At 39.3% G+C, this 19,473-nt stretch overlaps 1 protein-coding gene across 2 annotated transcripts in view; it reads left to right on the forward strand.

Moving 5' to 3' along the window:
- Positions 1-19,473, forward strand: part of LOC135219092 (acyl-CoA:lysophosphatidylglycerol acyltransferase 1-like) — a 226,914-nt gene that overhangs the window by 179,797 nt on the left and 27,644 nt on the right. For both annotated transcript variants that reach the window (XM_064255526.1, XM_064255527.1), the window contains one exon: positions 6,150-6,344. In XM_064255526.1, coding sequence (XP_064111596.1) covers positions 6,150-6,344 — 195 coding nt within the window. The remainder of the gene's footprint in view (positions 1-6,149; positions 6,345-19,473) is intronic.

Below are 19,473 nucleotides of genomic sequence, written 5' to 3' on the forward strand. Positions count from 1 at the left end.
TCATCCAGCTTGGCAAGTTTGTTTGTCTTACCTTATTCCATTGAAAACCTTCAAATTGATGAGGAGATCAATTCAGAAAGATTTTCATACTTTGTTGGATCTGAGAAATGATTGCAAATTTCCATTCACCAGCTTCAAGGAAGTATCTTCACTTTGTATAGCAGAACACTAGTTCTGGGCCTTGTGTTTTGGCCTGTGCATTCTTTTCATGTCTTCACAAATACTTTTGACATTGGCCTTGGCACATTGCCTTGGCATTCATCTTTGTCGCTATCTCTATAATAGGCTGGTCATGGCTGCATCCAAGGAGGAGTGCTTATAATTTGGCCATTCTCTTAAGGCTTTATCCTTTTGTAGGGATTACAAATCAACACAGAGAAGTTCAATTTGTCCTTTTCCTCTCAGGTGACATAACTGGGAACATGGAGTGGCATGAGGTAGAGTTGTTGTGCCCAACAGATGACAGGATGCACAACCTCAAGAATTTGCCCCTTCCCAACAGCCAATGCTTGGCAGGTGTTTTTCAGTTGTTTGTTCTCGTTGGAAAAAGTAGTTCTCACAGCTGTTACAGATTTGTTCTTCAACTGCAGCTTACAGATAGCTGAAAGGCCACATTTGTGGCAAATAGCTTCCAGGTGTCTGTCATGGATAGTGTTATTTCAGAATCTTCACTGGTGGCAGTAGGAATAGGAAGAGAATCTTTTCTCATTCTCTAACCATTCATGACATCCTTCTCAGGGCAAAGTATTTTATCTGGAGCTTGAGATCCTTGCTTGGGCTGAGGAACACATTATTATTGTGCCAAGATTTATGTTCAGCATCTGAGATGTCTTGTTGATAACATCAGTGGGAACTGTCAGATCTTTCTTTCAGAACAGCTGCTCCACCTGGACGTCTGTATGATAATTTGGTAAGAGTGGGGAATTCAGTTTGTAGACCTTTTTGTAACATTACTCTGCACCAGGCTTTCAGTTTATTGGAGCAGTGTATACATGGTGTTGCAGGCGTGAGAAGGTCATGATGTTTATGCTTTCACACACTTTGTTGAAGTTCGGGCCTTGTTGCTGTCCGGGAAACTCATTGTTATTCACTTTCCTGAAGTTTCAGTTGCCTGGAGTACTTTCATCTTCATGTGTGAAATTTCACCAGTGTGGCCTCCTCCAAGAGAGGGGATTTCAGAGGTTGCTGCAACAACTTTTGCTACCTTGTGTTGTTTCTATCTCCATCTTAGCAGAGTTGCTTTTCTTTGCTTTTTTTTGTCAGAAATGATAATGGGTTATTGTTTTAATGATTAAGGGAAACTATGCTGCTTTCTAACATGTCTTCAATCAACATTCTTTGAGCATGGGTAATGATTGTGATATTTGAGACATACTTCTTCATTTTGGCAAGTTGATTACCTGGTTGACAGTTGGACCCTCTGCAGGTAGTCCCTGGTTATCGTCGGGGGTTCCATTTCCCGGGGGTGTGCCAATAAGCGAAAACCACCATCAACAAAACTTGGTGATTTCTGGTGAAATAAGCACTGATAACCGATTATTGGTACCATAAACACCATTATGCAGCACCATAACACCAGTAACCAGAACTCAGCCCGTTACGGTGCCATAAATAACCAAATTTATGGCTCTAGACAAACATCATAAAACCAGATCGCCGATAACCGAGTCTGCCGATAACCAGGGACTGCCTGTAGTTGGGATTTGGCTTTGGTATGGCACAGCATGTACAGGCCTCCTTATGAGCCTTTTTTGGAAGACCCCTTGTAGGATTTAAGTTGTTGGACTGCTTTTAGTAGCCCTTTCTTCCTCCAGCTGTGTTAATGAGCTCCATGCATCATTGGGTGGTGTTCCTTGCTTTTGTCAATGGTTGTCAATTTGCTTTCTTCCACCCCAGATTTTGTAGCCACGATTTAATCTTTTGATTATTTTGACTTGAATATAGCTCACAGTGCAATTAAAACTTTTCATCATCGTCAGGGGATGATCTCTATCCAGTGTGTTTGGACATGACATATTGGAAACAAACTCAAGATATTTGTTCTCCTTTCTTTTCTTCCATTGCATGGGCCGATAGAAATCTCTGGTCTTGAAGGGCATTTATTTCCTATTGGCCCTGTCAGGTCAGATACTGTTTGGATATAGGATTTGTCTCAGTTATGATTAAGGGAAGCATCTGGATTATGCTTGATTAATTTAACAGTATTTTTCTATTTTTTTTCCATTTTAAAGTCCCTGTTTACAGTGGGTTTAATTGCTGAAATTAATTTTTCACCTACAACTATTGATTGTATTTATTTTGTGCTTGCATGTCATTACATTCAGGGGCAAAATTTACTCATTTCAGCATTGTCATTCAGCTTGTATTTTTTTTCAGTCAATCTACCTTGTAATACAGTGTATTTTATCTCCTTAATTTCTGTATCAGTTTTGTCATAAAGTGTTACTTCTTTTGACCAGACACTAAATCAGGTTTTACTACTGTACGTAGTGTGCTTCAGCTGAAAATTAGGACAGCAAGTACAGTGGGCCCCTCATATTCGCGTTCTCCAGATTCGCTAACTCACGAATTTGCAGATTTCTCTCCGGACCATATCTCTTACTGTCCGCTGTCCACCTCTTACAATGGTATAGGCCGGTGAAAGTTTGTATGTCTTTTCTTACGACTGTTATATGTAAGCATTGTGGTTCTTTTTTCCTTCTCGTCTGAGTGATATCTAGTAGATTTTGGTTCTTCTTTAGAATAAGGGAGATGACTCAAACGGACTGAGTTAACTTATTGTGCTAGAGACTTCCAATTTGTTGCAAAATGAAGGTAAGTGCTTGAATATTACTAGAATATAAGTGTGTTAGCTTACAATTGCGTTTTTTCGACCATTCGGTAGAGTCAAAGTGACGAAGGTTGAGATATTTTGGCAATTATCGTTATTTATATGAAAATATCTCAAAACTGATAAAAGCTACAACCATGGGTTGATTTTAGTTGTATTGTGCATGAAATTGCACACATTTCCATATATAAAACTTTATATAACGGCTAATTTTAAAATGGTGCAAACATTACCACAATCGCATGTATGATTTTTTCGGAAGAGTTACCGCGCGGACGTAACGAAAAATTTTTTTCATAAATTCACCATAAATCAAAATATTGTGCTAGAGACTTTCAATTAGTTGAAAAATTAAAGTAAATGATTGAATATTACTAAAATATAAGAGTTTTAGCTTACAATTGCGTTTTTCAACCATTTCGGTAGAGTCAAAGTTGACCGAAGGTTGAAATTTTGGCAATTATCGTTATTTATATGAAAATATCTCAAAACTGATAAAAGCTACAATCATGAGTAGTTTATTGTTGTATTCTACATAAAAATTCGCACATTTTCATATATAATACTTCATGTAACGGCTAATTTACAATGGTACAAAAATTATGTCAAAGTGACGAAATAATTTCCGAGATGTGTCACATATACTTTTTAGTGCGGCAAGAAAGAAATTCGCACTAGCGCGCCTGCGTAACGATTGTAAACAAAACAACACCTTGATCCGTGAACTCCCAGCATCCCCCAAGGCGAGTGATTCAAAAGTTTTAGGTTGGTAGGCCTATAAGTATTTTTCCGCGAATTAAAAAAAAAATTTTGTAAGTCGACGTAAAATACGTCCAGTCGGCACACGGGAGACAAAAAATGTCGACGTAAAATACGTCCAGTCGGCGTAAGAGGGTTAAAGAGTCATTACATATTATGGCAAAATATCTGGCCTTAACACTGTCTAAGGCATCATTGACAAGTCTAGGGCACCGTAAGGTGGATTGTGACACCCGTAGACTTTTGAATTTCAGTTAGAGGCAAATTTCGCTTAGTGTCAGGGCCCCAGGAATGGAACCCCTGCTGTTAACTGGAGCTGCCTATACTTATCTGTTCATTGCATTTGAATGGTGGTTCATGACTGCCTCAAACCACTTTCACTTTCTTCTTCATGAAGAGCATTGCCCACAGTTCCTTGGACACTTTTTCCTAGGGACCAGTGGTGGCTGTTCAACAAGTGTGACTCATACAGTGCCCCTGGCAGGAGAGTTTGTGTCTTGCCTAAGATGATTTGTGGAGTAGGGAATGAGGGAGTTGACTGGCATCTTTGTCTTTATCTTCTCTCCTTTCTTCATTCCTATGGGCAGCTTGAAGAATAGACACATCATACGCTGGACCTGGCTTGATGCAGGTGAGTGTTGCAGATATACTATTACAGCACTTTTCATGTTCCATGTAACATGCAAATCTGCTTCTAAGTAGCTTTAACTCCTCTCTCCAGCAAGGGAAGTGAGAAGTGGTGACAAACCCTTTTCTTGTGGTGGACATGATTTGTTGCCTGAACAGATATAGTTCTTTTGGACTTCCATGAATGCAATAAATCTGGTCATGAGTGTTAGATATCCATATACTATCTAACATATCAGATGCTTAGGTCATCTTCTTTAGCAATCTCGATTCCAAGAAGAATGATCGGGTGTGCCGAACCCCCAATTGTTTCAAGATTTTCATACCTCCCTCCAAATATGAGACTATCCTATTGTTAAGACCAAAGGTTTGTTCCGCATATGAACAAATTACAAATTTTTTATTAATTTATATTTTTCAAAGCTAACAAACCTGAGGTCTTAACATTGACTCCCCACCTCTAGCCGCCCCCTTACGTTTTATCCTGGGTTGGAAGAAAGACTGTCACTGGATTCAAGTGTACTCTCTCGACTTGCTTCCACCTCAATATGCCTCAGATGCCACAGATTCCTTGCAATTACAATCTTTGTTTTTAACCGGTTTCCAGCTGTCACCAGAAGATTTATCCTATTCTTAAGACATAAAGTTTGTTAGCTATGAAAAATACAAATTAATTAAAGATTTGTCCTTTTTTGTTGTATATATAAAACATGTGGAATAAGAAAAGATGAAAGAATATTTTGCATTTTTACATTGTGAAAGATTACAGGCATGAAATATAAAAGTGAAAAAATCATTCTTTCGTCTGCTGTTCTTTGAAACATGGAGCCATGAGAACAATGAATGGTTTAATTTAATTTACATTTATACTATCATACTATTTTAGTGCGTCTGATATTGTAGGCAAACACACTATATACATATTCATCCAGAAACTGGTTGGCAAATCAGTTCATTAGTGTTACAATGTGTGCCATCACCAACAAATAACTTTTAAAAAACCATGGGGTTTCCCTTATCCTGAACAATAGATTTTACAACTTTTGGGTGAATGAAAAGTAAAGGGACTACTCTCTTTATCAATTACTGTCCAGTCACTTGGCATGTGATGCTCAAATCTAAACTATGGCTTTCTTTAGAATTAGATAATCTTATTCAGTCTATGTTAGAGACTTCTGGCTGCTACTAGAATTAGATAAATCTTATTCAGTCTATGTTAGACACTTCTGGCTGCTACTCTGAGTCTCATTCATCATCAATCTCGACATCGAGTAATGATAATAGCTCTTTAGGCAAAATATTTTTATTTCACTTTAGAATTCTCATTATGGGGGATAAATGGGATTATAACAAAAAGAAATCAATCATTCATCCATTAACACCTGAAGCGTAGCAGGAAGTGAGAGGTCAACTTTGTCTGTCAGACTATCTTTCCATTACAAAAATAAGTTGCCATTTACCCTTATTTAGCTCATAGTGTTACCAAATTATGTTCCTACAATTTCTATAAGAGTCAAAGGGTATTTCTGAGCTTTATCAGTGCCACACCAGCATTGAAAGAGGGAGAACATGCTACTCTGTAGAAGGTGGTGTGATATGGGAGCCGTGCAACCAAGATATGTTGTTAATGACATTTAATAGGTTAAACTGCAGGTAAGCAATGGTTTCTTGGTGTCACATTTTATACAATTATAATCTATCATCTTTCTCTTTCTTTTTGTGTATGTTGTCCACTGTACTCTATATTATTATGCTCAAGGAAATGATCAGTTGTGTGTGTTTATGTACATAAAAGCATGTTTTAAATTATGTCAGGATTTAAGGCAATTTATGATTAATTGGTTTTTATGGAAAATTGTTTTGTTGTCTAAAATTTTTTCTATTTTACTTTAATTTATAAAGTATTAGGCTTTTTATTCTTTTTCTCACTTAGTTCCTGGACTTGATAGAAGAAAGGACACTGGTGCTATTCAACCACCAATCTACAGCAGATGTTCCACTGATCATGGCTGCTTTCAATTCCCGAGAGGGGCTGTCCAACAACATCATGTGGATTATGGATCATGTATTCAAACTTACTAACTTTGGTCTGGTTTCCTTGGCTCATGGAGACTTTTTCATTCATGGAGTAAGTAAATATTATATATTCAGTGTAAAATGTGTTACCTTAGCCTTGGCTTCTGCAGTACATATACAGTATGAATTTCAAAATGATAAAGGTTTTAATTACATAGATTTCAAAACTATTATGACATCAACATTAACACTATATGAAGACATAACATTATTAGGCTATAGTAGCTAAATGATTGTAGGTTGGGAATTCTTTATCCAAAATTACAATAGCCTCAAATGTTTTGAAGTGTTAACATACATGCCACAAACAGCAAATTTTACAAAGATCTGCAGAGTACCCAGGTGGCTTGCAGCTGATCTCTCCCTCCTCAATTGGGTACCATTATTTTATTGCAGGTCTTACCTACTGCTAAATATATCTTATATTTCCACGCCGATAGGCAAGTCAGTACTGTTCAAACAAAAGATCACTTGGCTGACCCACCTGCTTTCCACCAGGTGTGTTTTGAATGATTAGCTCATGTCAGAATTATCAAAATGCCATTTTTTATATGTGCTCATTGGTATTTCATGGTTTTGGCTGTTGGCTGCTTTCACAGTAGTAGTGTACATTTATTTTTCTAGGATGTCTTCCACTGGAACCAAGGCTGAGATCATCAGGTTCTGTAGGAATGATTACTGTGTTAGCAGGATGTTGAATTCTAAGATTAATAGACAATTTTTGTGTCGGATGCATGGGTTCAAAGTTTGAACTTGAGAACAGATGTGATGAAGGTAGGGATTTTCAAAGCATTTTATGCTTAAGGTCGTTAGATTTAAGAAGTGAAGGGGAGCAGATAGATTGCAAAAGCAAATAGTTCAGGTCATAAACCTGTCATTTCGCTCCCTGGAGGATCCAGGTCCCTCACCTGTAGTTATCCCAACTCAGTCTTTGGCCTTTACCTCAGCTAAAGCTTTAGCTATTACTGAGACTTCTTGTTTAGCTCCACCATCTGCTCCTCTTTTGGTTCAGGAAAAGCACATGAAGTTAGAACAAGATGTAAACCTTATTTGAGTCAGTAGAAAGTTTAATTGAATTTGTTAGGGAACTGTGCTGGGTTCCTCCATTTGTGCGAACATTTTTGCATTCTCCTGTGAAAGGTCGATATTGGTGTCCTTGTCCTGAGCCTAGGACTGCCCTACAACAGTTGGGAGAGAGTGTTGCCAGGGTATTGTATCAGTTCGCAAGGCAATGGGGTTCTGTGCATTCAGTCACCTGCCTCATATTTTTTACACTGTGAATCTTTTTTATGCATTCACCAAAAGATCTTTTTGTTAAATGTAAATCTTTGCATTGTGTTTCAACTTCTCCATCACCGACATCTGTTAATGAGGTTGTTAGCACTGATAGGACTAAGGATGTAGGTATAGACAGTATATTATTAATAATGATGTCTATGGTGAGCTGTTCCAATTCTGATGTTATTTGACTGAATCCATTGTTAAGCCAATCTATTCTATATCTATATCTCATCCTAAATCCATGTCTGCTATTCCTCTTTGTCCTCAAAATGCACTTGTTCATTTTTTACATACTGTTTATTCTTCTATTGATGAGTCTCTTCCATCTCACCCTGTGAATGTTTCACTTTCCAATCCTCCCATGGTCAGGGTCTTGTTTCCAAGCTAGATGCTATTCTAGGTGCTTTACTTTCTGAGAATGTGGCATCTGGGAATACTTCTTTCAGTTGCATTCGGACAAGGCGTGGGAGTCAGGTGTTGCTGTTGCTTCTCTTCCCCCTCTCCCCAAACCTTTCCTGTTTTCTTTGGTGCATGATGGTGCTTCATCTTCTATTGCTCAGCCAACTTGTGTCAACTTAGGTTAGTAGCTGTAGACTGCTTTTCCTTCCGTCTCCCCTTCCATCGAGTTGGATGAATCCACTCAAAGTGAGAACTGAGATGGCAGTTCACATCTCAGGCAGGGCTGTCCTCTCTGTACATGCCTCTTTGAATATGAGGACCACCCCTTCACCATCCCACCATGCACCTGAGGCTCACATTGGGATGTCTGTGCACATCCCTCTCTCTTCCTATGGACCAGGTCTGTAGACCATGCAGGTTGCATCTCAGGATAACCCCCCCCCCCCCCCCCACTCCAGCAGCTCTGCTGAGTGGGTGGACATGTGCAACATGTTTGCTCTCATGGCCTAGCAAGGTCTGCCTTCCCTGATGGGAGGTGCTTTTGTTTCAGGTCAGTGTCAGGAATGTATAAGGGACTAGGAGACGAGTGTAGCACTTCTTGGAGAGCCAGCAGCCACCTTGGAGTCTGAGAATGTCTACAGATATTGTGAACCACATTTCACTATATCTCCTGTGAGTAGAGAGAGTTTAGTGACCTTGAACTGTTTTGTGCATACACGTTGACTCATCCTGGGCTAGTGTGGTTGAGTAATGGCCACCTCCTCCCTTCAGTGTGCATACAGGTGTCAGACTGAATGAAGGTTGAGTTGTTGGTGGTATACGACAGACCTCTGTCGATAGTGCTTTGAGTCCTTTGGGAATTTGTTCATATGAAATCGTGTTTTACACAATAGTGCTTTCTAATGCTAATAAAAGTGACTTTTTACTAGCCTATGCATCCCCAAAGGCGAGATAACTTTCATATCCTCTTTATCAGTGTTTACATAGGCTTATCAAGCACAGAAATACAAGACACTTTGCTAAGAACCTCTGTGTTATTACTCATGAAACATTCTTGTCTGTTGACCAGCACTTGCTTGCATTAGCTTGCATACATACATCTTCGCTTCAATAATTTCAGTTCTGACTGATCCACTGGAGTTGAATGAATTGTCTACCACATATTGATCCTTGCAACATTATAAGTCTCCTATGTTTCTTGATTTTCAACCTGAATATTGAGAGATTTGTTGCTGGATATAGACATCTAGGTGTCCAAAGCAAAATTAAAAGATGATCCCATTTCACATTCCCACCGAACTTCCCAGGCCATAAAGCGATGAAGTTTTGATTCTTTTGTATGCTTGCACTGGAAACATAAGTGCTACCATTCTGTCCTTCTGCCCTGTGACCATTATTGTATTACTACCATTTTTAGATGTGTGCTGTTGGCAAATATTGATTTTGAGGGCATTTTTATATCGTGTTCAATTTTTTGTTAAGTAATCTAGTATTTTGTGGGTTGAATTCCTTTTGCTGTATGGTAAGTCTTTTTTTGCAGCATCATGTTCTTTTAGCAATTTCATCATATTGGATTAGTTTTAAGTTTGTTTTTCTCGGGTTTTCTAATGCCAAGCTGTTGATGTAACTTTTACGCTTGCTTTGATCTTATTTGGGTTTCTTTTTTTGCACAGTAATGTTTACTCAGTGGTGTTTACTTCTGCTTGTTCTTGCTAAAAAAATGGTTACCTTTGGTGTCTCCCATTTTGTCTCGGCTTTGGTGATGTTCCTGTGATTTGATATTTTGCACAGCCATTCAATTTTGGTATTTACCATTTTTATTGTTTACTACGCTCCAGCATACTAGTTCGGATAGAGATAACAAGCCATGTAGCACTTTTATCTCATTGTTGGAAAGGACCCTTCATAAAGGGATTTTTCTTGCATGAAATAGGAAGACAGAAAAACACTGATATCATAGTAGGTAATGTGACTAAAGAAAAATTACATGTGCCTAAGGATTGAATATTAAATTCACTTCACCTTGGCAACAAATAACTCCAAGGAGAATTATACTGCGTACAGTTGAGCCCCCGTATTAGGGGGGGTGAGTGACCACAAACCCCCTACCATTACCAAAAGTCTGCAATATATTGGCACCCCTCCCCTTCCAAAAACACTTATATGTAACTGCCCATTTCAAGCGAATCAGCATCGAGGAAAGGTGGTACCATACTGTGTAATTGGCTCCTTCCAGCCAATAGCTGTCATCATGGAGAGAGAGAGAGAGAGAGAGAGAGAGAGAGAGAGAGAGGATGAACTGACTTAAACTAAAATGCTTTTTATAGTTAGAACATAAATATACAGTGGTACCTCAACATACGAAATTGATCCGTTCCAAGGCGGCCTTCATAACCTGAGCTTTTCATATCTTGAAGTGCATTTTACATGTAAATTGCCTAATTCGTTTTAAGCCCTACAAAAACACCCCAGTAAATTTTATAATAAAGCTAAATTGACCAATAAACAATGAAATACAACAATTTGGACCATTCAATACCTAACGTAATACGTACTACTAATATGTACCTGTAAATAAAGCGTATTAGTGTACATGGTATACAAGAAATACTGTACGTACATACGTACGTATGTAGTAAAATGTGGAACCTTACCTTTCGAGTGAGGCTATCTCCGAAAGTGGAGAAGAGGAGGACAAACGGCAGAAAATTTGTTACGTAATATGTACACTTAATGAAACGCATTAAAAATGTCAGGAAACATAAACTAAACTTTACGAAACACATTAACAAAACCGTAACACTTAACTTTACAAAAGGCTTAAAATAATTTTTTTTTTTCTTTTTTTTTTTTTTCTTTTTTTTTTTTTTTTTTTTTTTTTTTACAAAATTTCAATTTCCTCACCACCGAATGGATGCCAGTCCGTTTACAGAATTTATCAAACCACCCTTGAGAAGCCTTGAAGTCTGGGGTTGCCGTCGATGTCCCTTCTCCTCCATCGTCTCCGGCCTGGGCAATCAAATCGCCGAAAATAGCGCTGGCCTTCTGGCAGATTGCCGTCTCGGTTATCGTATTGCCAGCGATTTCTTTATCCTCAATCCATAGAAGAAGCAGTCTCTCCATCTCATTATGCACATGGCTCCTCTTGTTGGACAAAATAGTCACGCCCTTGGAAGGTGTAGCTGCTTTGATGGCTTCCTTCTGCTTAAGGATGGTGCCTGTCGTCGACGGATTTCGGCCGTATTCCTTAGCGATCATACTCAACCGCATGCCAGCTTCATATTTCTTGATAATCTCATTTTTTTGTCTGCATAGAAAGCATCCTCTTCTTTCCGTGAACTTCAGCAACTTTCTTGGGACCCATGACTATACTGTACATAATTAAGTTATGTAGTAAACTAATTAAGTTCTCACACAACATGATAAAGTAGTACAACGAAATCACTAACACAAATTTATGTTAACAAACAAAATTGTATATGTGAACGAACGAATTCCGTGTGTGCATACGATAACGCTGGTGCGAAGCAATGGTGGAAGAAGAACGCCTTTACGTAGAGCACGATGGGAGAGATGCTGACCAACAGGAGAGCAGGATCTTATGGGGGTGACTAGCATCAGTAACCAATGGGAGAGCGGGAGGATGGTGGCGAGTCTACTTAGTTGGCGGCGCGTGAGTTTTAAAATTGTTATCGGTGGTCCGGGCGAATCTCGGGATTTACAGCAACAACCTTTCGTATCCTGAACTATTTTCATATGTAGAGCCAAAAAAATCTTCGTATTTGCTTTCGTAACTCGAATTTTTTGTAAGTTGAGCATTTCGTATGTCGAGGTACCACTGTACTTTGAAAGATTATCCAAGAGAGAGAGAGGGAGAGAAGGGGTAAACTGGGTACATACCTTAAACTGAAATGCTTATTACCGCTTAATTTAATAGTTTGGACAAAAATATACCTTGAACTATAATCCTAGAGAGAGAGAGAGAGAGAGAGAGAGAGCTAAAATACATATGCACATTAAAAATATACATGTATCTAGTACAGTGGTACCTCGACATACGAAAGGCTCAACTTACGAAAAATTCAAGTTACGAAAGCAAATACAAAGATTTTTTTGGCTCTACATACGAAAATAGTTCAGGATACGAAAGGTTGTTGCTGTAAAGTCCCCAGATTCGCCCGGACCACCGATAACAATTTTGAAACTCGCGCGCCGCCAACTGAGTAGACTCGCCACCATCCTCCCACTCTCCCATTGGTTCCTGATGCTAGTCACCACCATAAGATCCTGCTCTCCTATTGGTCAGCATCTCTCCCATTGTGCATCTACGTAGCGGCGTGCTTCTTCAGCCACTCGGTAGCAGCATCGTTTGTATACGCACGCGGAATTCATTCATTCTATAAGATTTTGTTTATTAACGTAAATTCGTTAGTGATTTCGTTGTAGTACTACTTTATCGTGTTGTGTGAGAACTCTAGTACATACGTATACTACATAACTTAATATTACATACAGTATATAAGTAGTCATGGGTCCCAAGAAAGTTGAAGTTCACGGAAAGAAGAGGATGCTTTCTTTGGAGACAAAAATGGAGTTAATTAAAAAGTATGAAACTGGCATGCGGTTGAGTGTGATCGCTAAGGAATATGGCCAAAATCCGTCGATGATAGGCACCATCCTTAAGCAATAGGAAGCCATCAAAGCAGCTACACCTTCCAACGGTGTGACTATTTTGTCTAGAAAGAGGAGCCCATGTGCACGACGAGATGGTAAGGCTGCTTCTTGTCTGGATAAAAGACAAAGAAATCGCTGGCGATACGATAACCTAGACAGCAATCTGCCACAAGGCCAGTACTATTTTCGGCGATTTGATTGCCCAGGCCGAAGACAACGGAGGAGAAGGGACATCGACGGCAACCCCAGACTTCAAGGGTTCTCGGGGGTGGTTTGAAAAATTCCGGAAACGGTGGTGCGGCATGGGGAGGCAGCCAGCTTGGACACAAAAGCAGCTGAAGCCTTTATTAAGACCTTCGACGACATGAAAATCAACGAAGGCTACAGTTCTCAGCAAGTCTTCAACTGTGATGAGACTGGCCTTTTTTGGAAAAAAATGCCTCGTCGGACATACATCACGTAGGAAGAGAAGAAGCTACCTGGGCATAAGCCTATGAAAGATGGGCTTACGCTCGCACTTTGTTCGAACGCCAGTGGGGATTGCAAGGTGAAACCCCTACTTGTGTATCATTCGGAGACTCCTCAAGCCTTCAAGGCCCGCAAAGTGCTAAAGGAGAAGCTTCCAGTGATGTGGGGGGCTAATGCTAAAGCCTGGGTAACGAGACTTTTGTTCACTGGGTGGGTAAATCTGTGTTTTGGCCCGACAGAAAAGAAATTCTTGGAAGAGAAGTGCCTCCCTCTGAAGTGTCTGCTGTTGTTGGACAATGCCCCTGCTCACCCTCCTGGCCTTGAGGAAGATATCCTAGTGGATTATTCTTTTATCAAGGTTCTTTATCTTCTGCCTAACATCACCCCTCTCCTCCAGCCCATGGACCAGCAAGTGATATCAAACTTCAAGAAGCTGTATACGAAACATCTTTTCAAGAGATGTTTTGACATCACCGATACCACAAACCTCACCTTGCGTGAATTTGGAAGGAGCATTTCAATGTTGTAATAATGCATCCGACTCATCGATCAAGCTTGGCAGGAGGTTTCGAAGTGAACCTTGAATTCTTCGTGGAGGAAACTCTGGCCTGATGTCGTATCCGCCCGAGACTTTGAGGGATTCGATATGGGTGAAGCTGGTGCAGATTCAAGAACAGTTGACAATCCTGAAACTGTTTCGCAACCATATCTTGACGACATCGTTGCACTCTGCAAGTCCATGGGGCTGGTCGTCGACGAGGACGACATCAATGACCTTCTCGAGGAGCACCAAGAGGAGCTTATGACGGATGACCTGAAGGAGTTGGAGGCCATGCAACATAATATCGTTCAAGAAGAGTTCTCTAGCAGCGGCGAGGAGAAGGAGGAGGACCCTATGATAACGGCAGAAATTAAGGATGCTCTAGCTGCTTTTCATAAGGTGCAATCATTTGTAGAAAAGACACACCCCGAAAAGGCTTACACAGGTCGTATGCTTGCGCAGTTCGATGACATTTACCCGAGTCGTTTCAGGAACATTGTGAAAAGTAGGCAGAAGCAATCTTCCTTGGATAGTTATTTTTTAAAGAGGCCTTTGGTAGGAGTAAGCAAAAAGGAAGATCTAATTGATACTACGAAAAAACAAAAAGTTGAAAGTGGTGAAGAAATTGAAATTTTGTATGAAAGAAAAACGTAGTGTAAAAAAGTAAAAAAAAATGTAAAAATAAAAAAAGAAAAAAAAATTAATTTTAAGTTTTTGTAAAGTTACGTGTTACGGTTTTGTTAATGTGTTTCGTAAAGTTTAGTCTATGTTTCCTGACATTTTTAATGTGTTTCATAAAGTTTAGTATACATACTACGTAACAAATTTTCTGCCATTTGTCCTCTTCCTCTGTCGCCACTTTCGGAGATACCCTCACTCGAAAGGTAAGGTTCCACATTTCACTACATACGTACGTATGTACGTACAGTATTTCTTGTATACCATGTACACTAATACCCTTTATTTACAGGTACTATGTAGTACATATTAGTAGTACGTATTAACCCTCTTACGCCGAAGGGGTATAATAAAAATCGTCTCCCGTATTCCGAGGGGGGGTCGGAGTGAGCACCGAAGCGGAAATAATATTTTTTTCAAAAAATCACAGCGCGCTTAGTTTTCAAGATTAAGAGTTCATTTTTGGCTCCTTTTCTTGTCATTGCCTGAAGTTTAGTATGCAACCATCAGAAATGAAAAAAATATCTATCATATATAAATAATGCAATATATGATAGCGTGAAAACAAAATTTCATATATAATTGTATTCAAATCGCGCTGTGAGTAAAACGGTTAAAGCTAAAATGATCAAGGCAACACAGAGAAAATATTATCACAAAATGATGTATGAATTCGTAATGCACGGACGTAAAAAAATGTTTTTTTCAAAAATTCACCATAAATCTAAATATTGTTCTAGAGACTTCCAATTTTTTTCAAAATTAAGATAAATGATTGAATATTACTATACTGTAAGAGTTTTAGCTAACAATTGCAGTTTTCGACCATTTTGGACGAGTTAAAGTTGACCAAATGTCGAATTTTTTATATATTTTTTATATGCAAATATTTTGAAAATGAGAAAAGCTACAACCTTCAATTATTTTTTGTTATATTCTACATAAAATTGCGCACATTTTCATATATAAAACTCTTTGAAACGCCTAATATGAAACGGAGCAAATATAACGAGAATGCCACATACGCATTTCTGAGATTTGCGGCAGAGAATACGCGCCCGGAGTGAAGGAAAGTTTTTTTTTTAAATTCACCATAAATCTAAATATTGTGCTAGAGACTTCAATTTTGTTTCAAAATGAAGATAAAAGGGATTTTGACGAAGGAAAAATCTATTTCTGGGTGATTGGCTCGTGTTGCCCTATGAAAGGATCCTTAATATCATTCTTTCTAGGTAAAATTAATCTAAAATTACCAGAGAAAAACAAAATTAAGAAAATGTCAGTAAAACTGACTCGCTCACTCTTAACCTCTTCATTACCGAAAGTTTGTTTGGAGGTAGGTGGGTACCACCATTCAAGTCTACTACACCGCACCGGGTGCATAAAGGTGGTACGCATAGTACCACCAAAACTCCTCTTTTCAGATAGGGACTTCCAATCATTCTGTAATTTCGGTTTGAAAGAGTTTTGGAGCAAAATAACATATGACACGATGCCAGACGTATGATGAACCCAAAAAAATATTATTACTGCTTATAGTAGTGTGTAGGTGACAGATGAACTGCGTCTCAACAAAAAATCACAAAACCAGACAAGCGTAAACATGTAATAACTTCTACCCAAGTATAAAACCAGTTGTATCATCATTTACTGTATTTATTTATTTATTCACTTATTACATTTTACAAATAAAAGATATGAAAACCAGATAAATGAAGGTAAAAATAAAGCCTTATAGTAATTTATATATAAAAAACCAAACCAGAGAAAAGGTGAAAACTATTTTTTCTGAGGACAAGAAACTTGAAAAATTAGTTTAGATACCCCTGATACCCCTAAAGTTGTTTTCTGTGATGAAACTAATCTTAGAAAACGTAGAAAATGACATCGACCAATTTTTGAAAGATATACTATAAAATTTGCGATTTCCATATTTATTGGCGGGGTTTCGCCTTAGTTTTTGCTCTTTTTTTTTTTGTTATTACGTGCTTATTTACTGTTCTATTTTGATCATACTTTATGTGCATGTTCCAGGTGCGATATACCAACATTCTGTAAGACCGAATTTCTATTCAAGACTGTAGTTTTCTCACCGACCACCAGTGTCCCTTGTACAAGGGACACTGAGTTTCACATTTTTTTTCATAAAATCATTTATTTTCCCTGTAGGATGATAAAACTAACAGAGAATATGCGTTATTATAGTGCTAATAATACTTGATAATTTCATTAGCCTGTCTTGATTAGTGTATTTTTGGCAAATATTTTTACGATCGGCACCCCTCCAAACTGGAGTCACTACCGAGAGATTCAGTTCGGCAGCAAACGCAATGTTTACATTCTGCTCACCCACCCGGTAAAGAAGGGGTTAAAAAGAAGTGTCGGTATGGTAATAGGGGCGAGTGGGAACACTACCACGAGACATTCACCAATTAGAACTTCCAATCAGAATCCCCACAAGAGAGAGCTGATACCAACGGGCGATGCGGCCGCTACTACTACTACTAGAGGACGCCACGGACAGCAGCGCCCCTAGCGGACATCCTTAATCTAAAAACATCTTGTCCTGCATGGGGGGGTAAACAATACAGGGTGGGTTTCATAGGGCGACACGAGCCAATCACCCAGAAATAGATTTTTCCTTCGTCAAAATCCCTTTTCTGGGCTCAGCTCGTGTCGGCCTATGAAAGAGTACCAGAGAAACAGACAAGATGGGAAAAAAAGGACAAATGAAAAGCAGTTGTAAAACGAGGGATATAATATAAGTAAATCAATTACAGCATACAAACTAAGTACTTAAGCCTAACTTATTCTAAACAGTAACATAAAAGAACGTTAGTAATGTAAAGTACTTAAAATTACAGTAAACATAGTAAATTATAATAATGCAGTGTAATATTAACAAAATAGATTTACTTAGAAAATTATTTACAAAATATACAAACACATTGTGTCCTACCCTAGCATAAAAATAAGGGTAGGTACACTGAAGTACATTATCAGTACAAGTGTGGATGTCCCTAGCAAAAAAATAAGGGACAATCCACTAGTATGATTTCAGCGGCTAAGGCTAGGATATCCGAGTAGCATGGCGATAGGGTGAGGCATGTTGGATGAGGTAGGTAGAAAGGAGACCTGGATCTGTACTACGACTACTATACAGTATCAGGAGAAACAATGTTTCCCGCTGCTACTGCTGAAAATTTTAAAGATTCCAAGGACTTTAGATAATGACGTTTAAAGACTGTCGGGGTGGGGATTTCCATCAGTATACTTTTTAAGATCCTCAAAGTTCATATGTTTGAAAGTAATTAATTGAGGTGGCTACTCCCCTGATATCATGTGCTTTTGGGAATGAATCAGGATTGGCTTGTTTAATGAAGTAAAGGATTTGTTGTCTAATACCTTTTACTGACAAAGTACCACCTTTTTCTCTCATGAAGAGAGAACCTGAGGATCTTGAGGATGTACGAGATAGAAAGGCTCTTAAAGTTGATACTGGGCAGAGAGAAGGGTCTTGGGGAAGTGGGATGACTTTCCAAGGGGCCCACCTTGCAAGAGGATCCTCATTTTTAGCTAAAAAGCTACGATCCGGAGCAAGCAGAACTTCTCCTGAGGGGAGGAATTCCACATGACCCGCATCTCTGGATAGAGCCGACAGTTCTGAAATTCTAGCTCCTGAAGCTAGGCTTAATAAGAATAATGTCTTTCTAAGAAGCATTATGAATGTACAAGACGAGTTGTCAGTATCTGAAGGTAGTTTGAGGACATCATTTAAGAACCATGAAACTGCAGTAGGCCTTTGAGAAGGTCTAAGTCTAGCACAGGCTTTAGGAATAGACGTGAAATAAGATTCAGTCAGATCTATCTGAAAACCTAACTGAAAGATCTTCTTCAAAGCCGATTTATGAGTAGTAATAGTGCTAGCTGCTAAACCTTTTTCAAACAAGGATCTGAAAAAGGATATAGCTAGATTAACTGTCATGGTTGTAGTGTTTGATTCTTTCAGGAAGGATGCTAATTTTTTAACAGCTGAGTCATATTGTCTAATGGTTTGACTCTCTCTTATCTGATTCTAGGAAGAGAATATTTTGTGGATCAATATTAGCATCTTTATTAGCCGCAAACTTCATGAAGTCCATAAAGTTAGGGTCTGAAGAATTCCTGAGGAAGCGAACACAGTCCTCATTTGTACTGATTGTGACCAGCTTGGGATTGGGAATCCGTTGAGGTCGGAGACCCACTTCCAGAAGAAGAGGATACCAGTTGCTCTTGGGCCAGTCCGGTGCAATCAGAGCTACTATTCCTTTGAAAGTCCTCAGCTTGCTTAAGACTTTCAAGAGAAGATTCACTGGAGGAAAAACATAAATTTTTCTCCACTGATCCCAATCTAACGACAGGGCGTCCGTGGCATAAGCCAGAGGGTCCAGGTTGGGGGCCACATAGCAAGGGAGCTTGTGGTTCGCTTGTGAGGCGAAGAGATCTACTTGGAGACCTGGGACTCTCCGGCAATATCCACTGGAATGACCCGTCGTCTAGGGACCATTCTGATTCCAGAGGAACTGACCGGGACAAAGCGTCTGCTATCACATTTCTTACCCCCGCCAGGTGAGTGGCGGACAGATGCCATTTGTGTTTGTTTGCTAGGGCAAAGATGGCTATCATGACATGGTTCACATGCTTGGATTTGGACCCTCCCCTGTAGATGCAATGAACTACCACTGCACTGTCCAAAACTAGCCTTAGATGAGACTTTTTCGGGGGAAGCAGTCTCTTCAAGGTAAGAATACTGCCATTGCTTCCAGAACGTTATGTGGAGCTGGCGAAATTGAACTGACCAAGTCCCCTGAACCTGTTTGAACTGAGAATATCCCCCCCACCCGGACAGGGAGGCATCCGTGTGAATGGTTAACACTGGAAGGGGATATTGAAGGGGTACCCGCTTGGCTAAGTTCTTTACTTTTGACCATGGACGGAGTTGATTGCGAAGGATCTGTGGAATTACTGACACTTGTCTCGAGATTTGTGTTTGCTCTCGATCGCCAAACTCGATTTATATCTTTTAGCCTTGCTTTCAGGAGGATATCTGTTACCGAAGCAAACTGAAGGGACCCTAGGATTCTTTCCTGGTTTCTCCTTG

This window comes from Macrobrachium nipponense, chromosome 1, assembly GCF_015104395.2.
Source record: "Macrobrachium nipponense isolate FS-2020 chromosome 1, ASM1510439v2, whole genome shotgun sequence".
Classification (NCBI taxonomy): Eukaryota; Metazoa; Arthropoda; class Malacostraca; order Decapoda; family Palaemonidae; genus Macrobrachium; species Macrobrachium nipponense.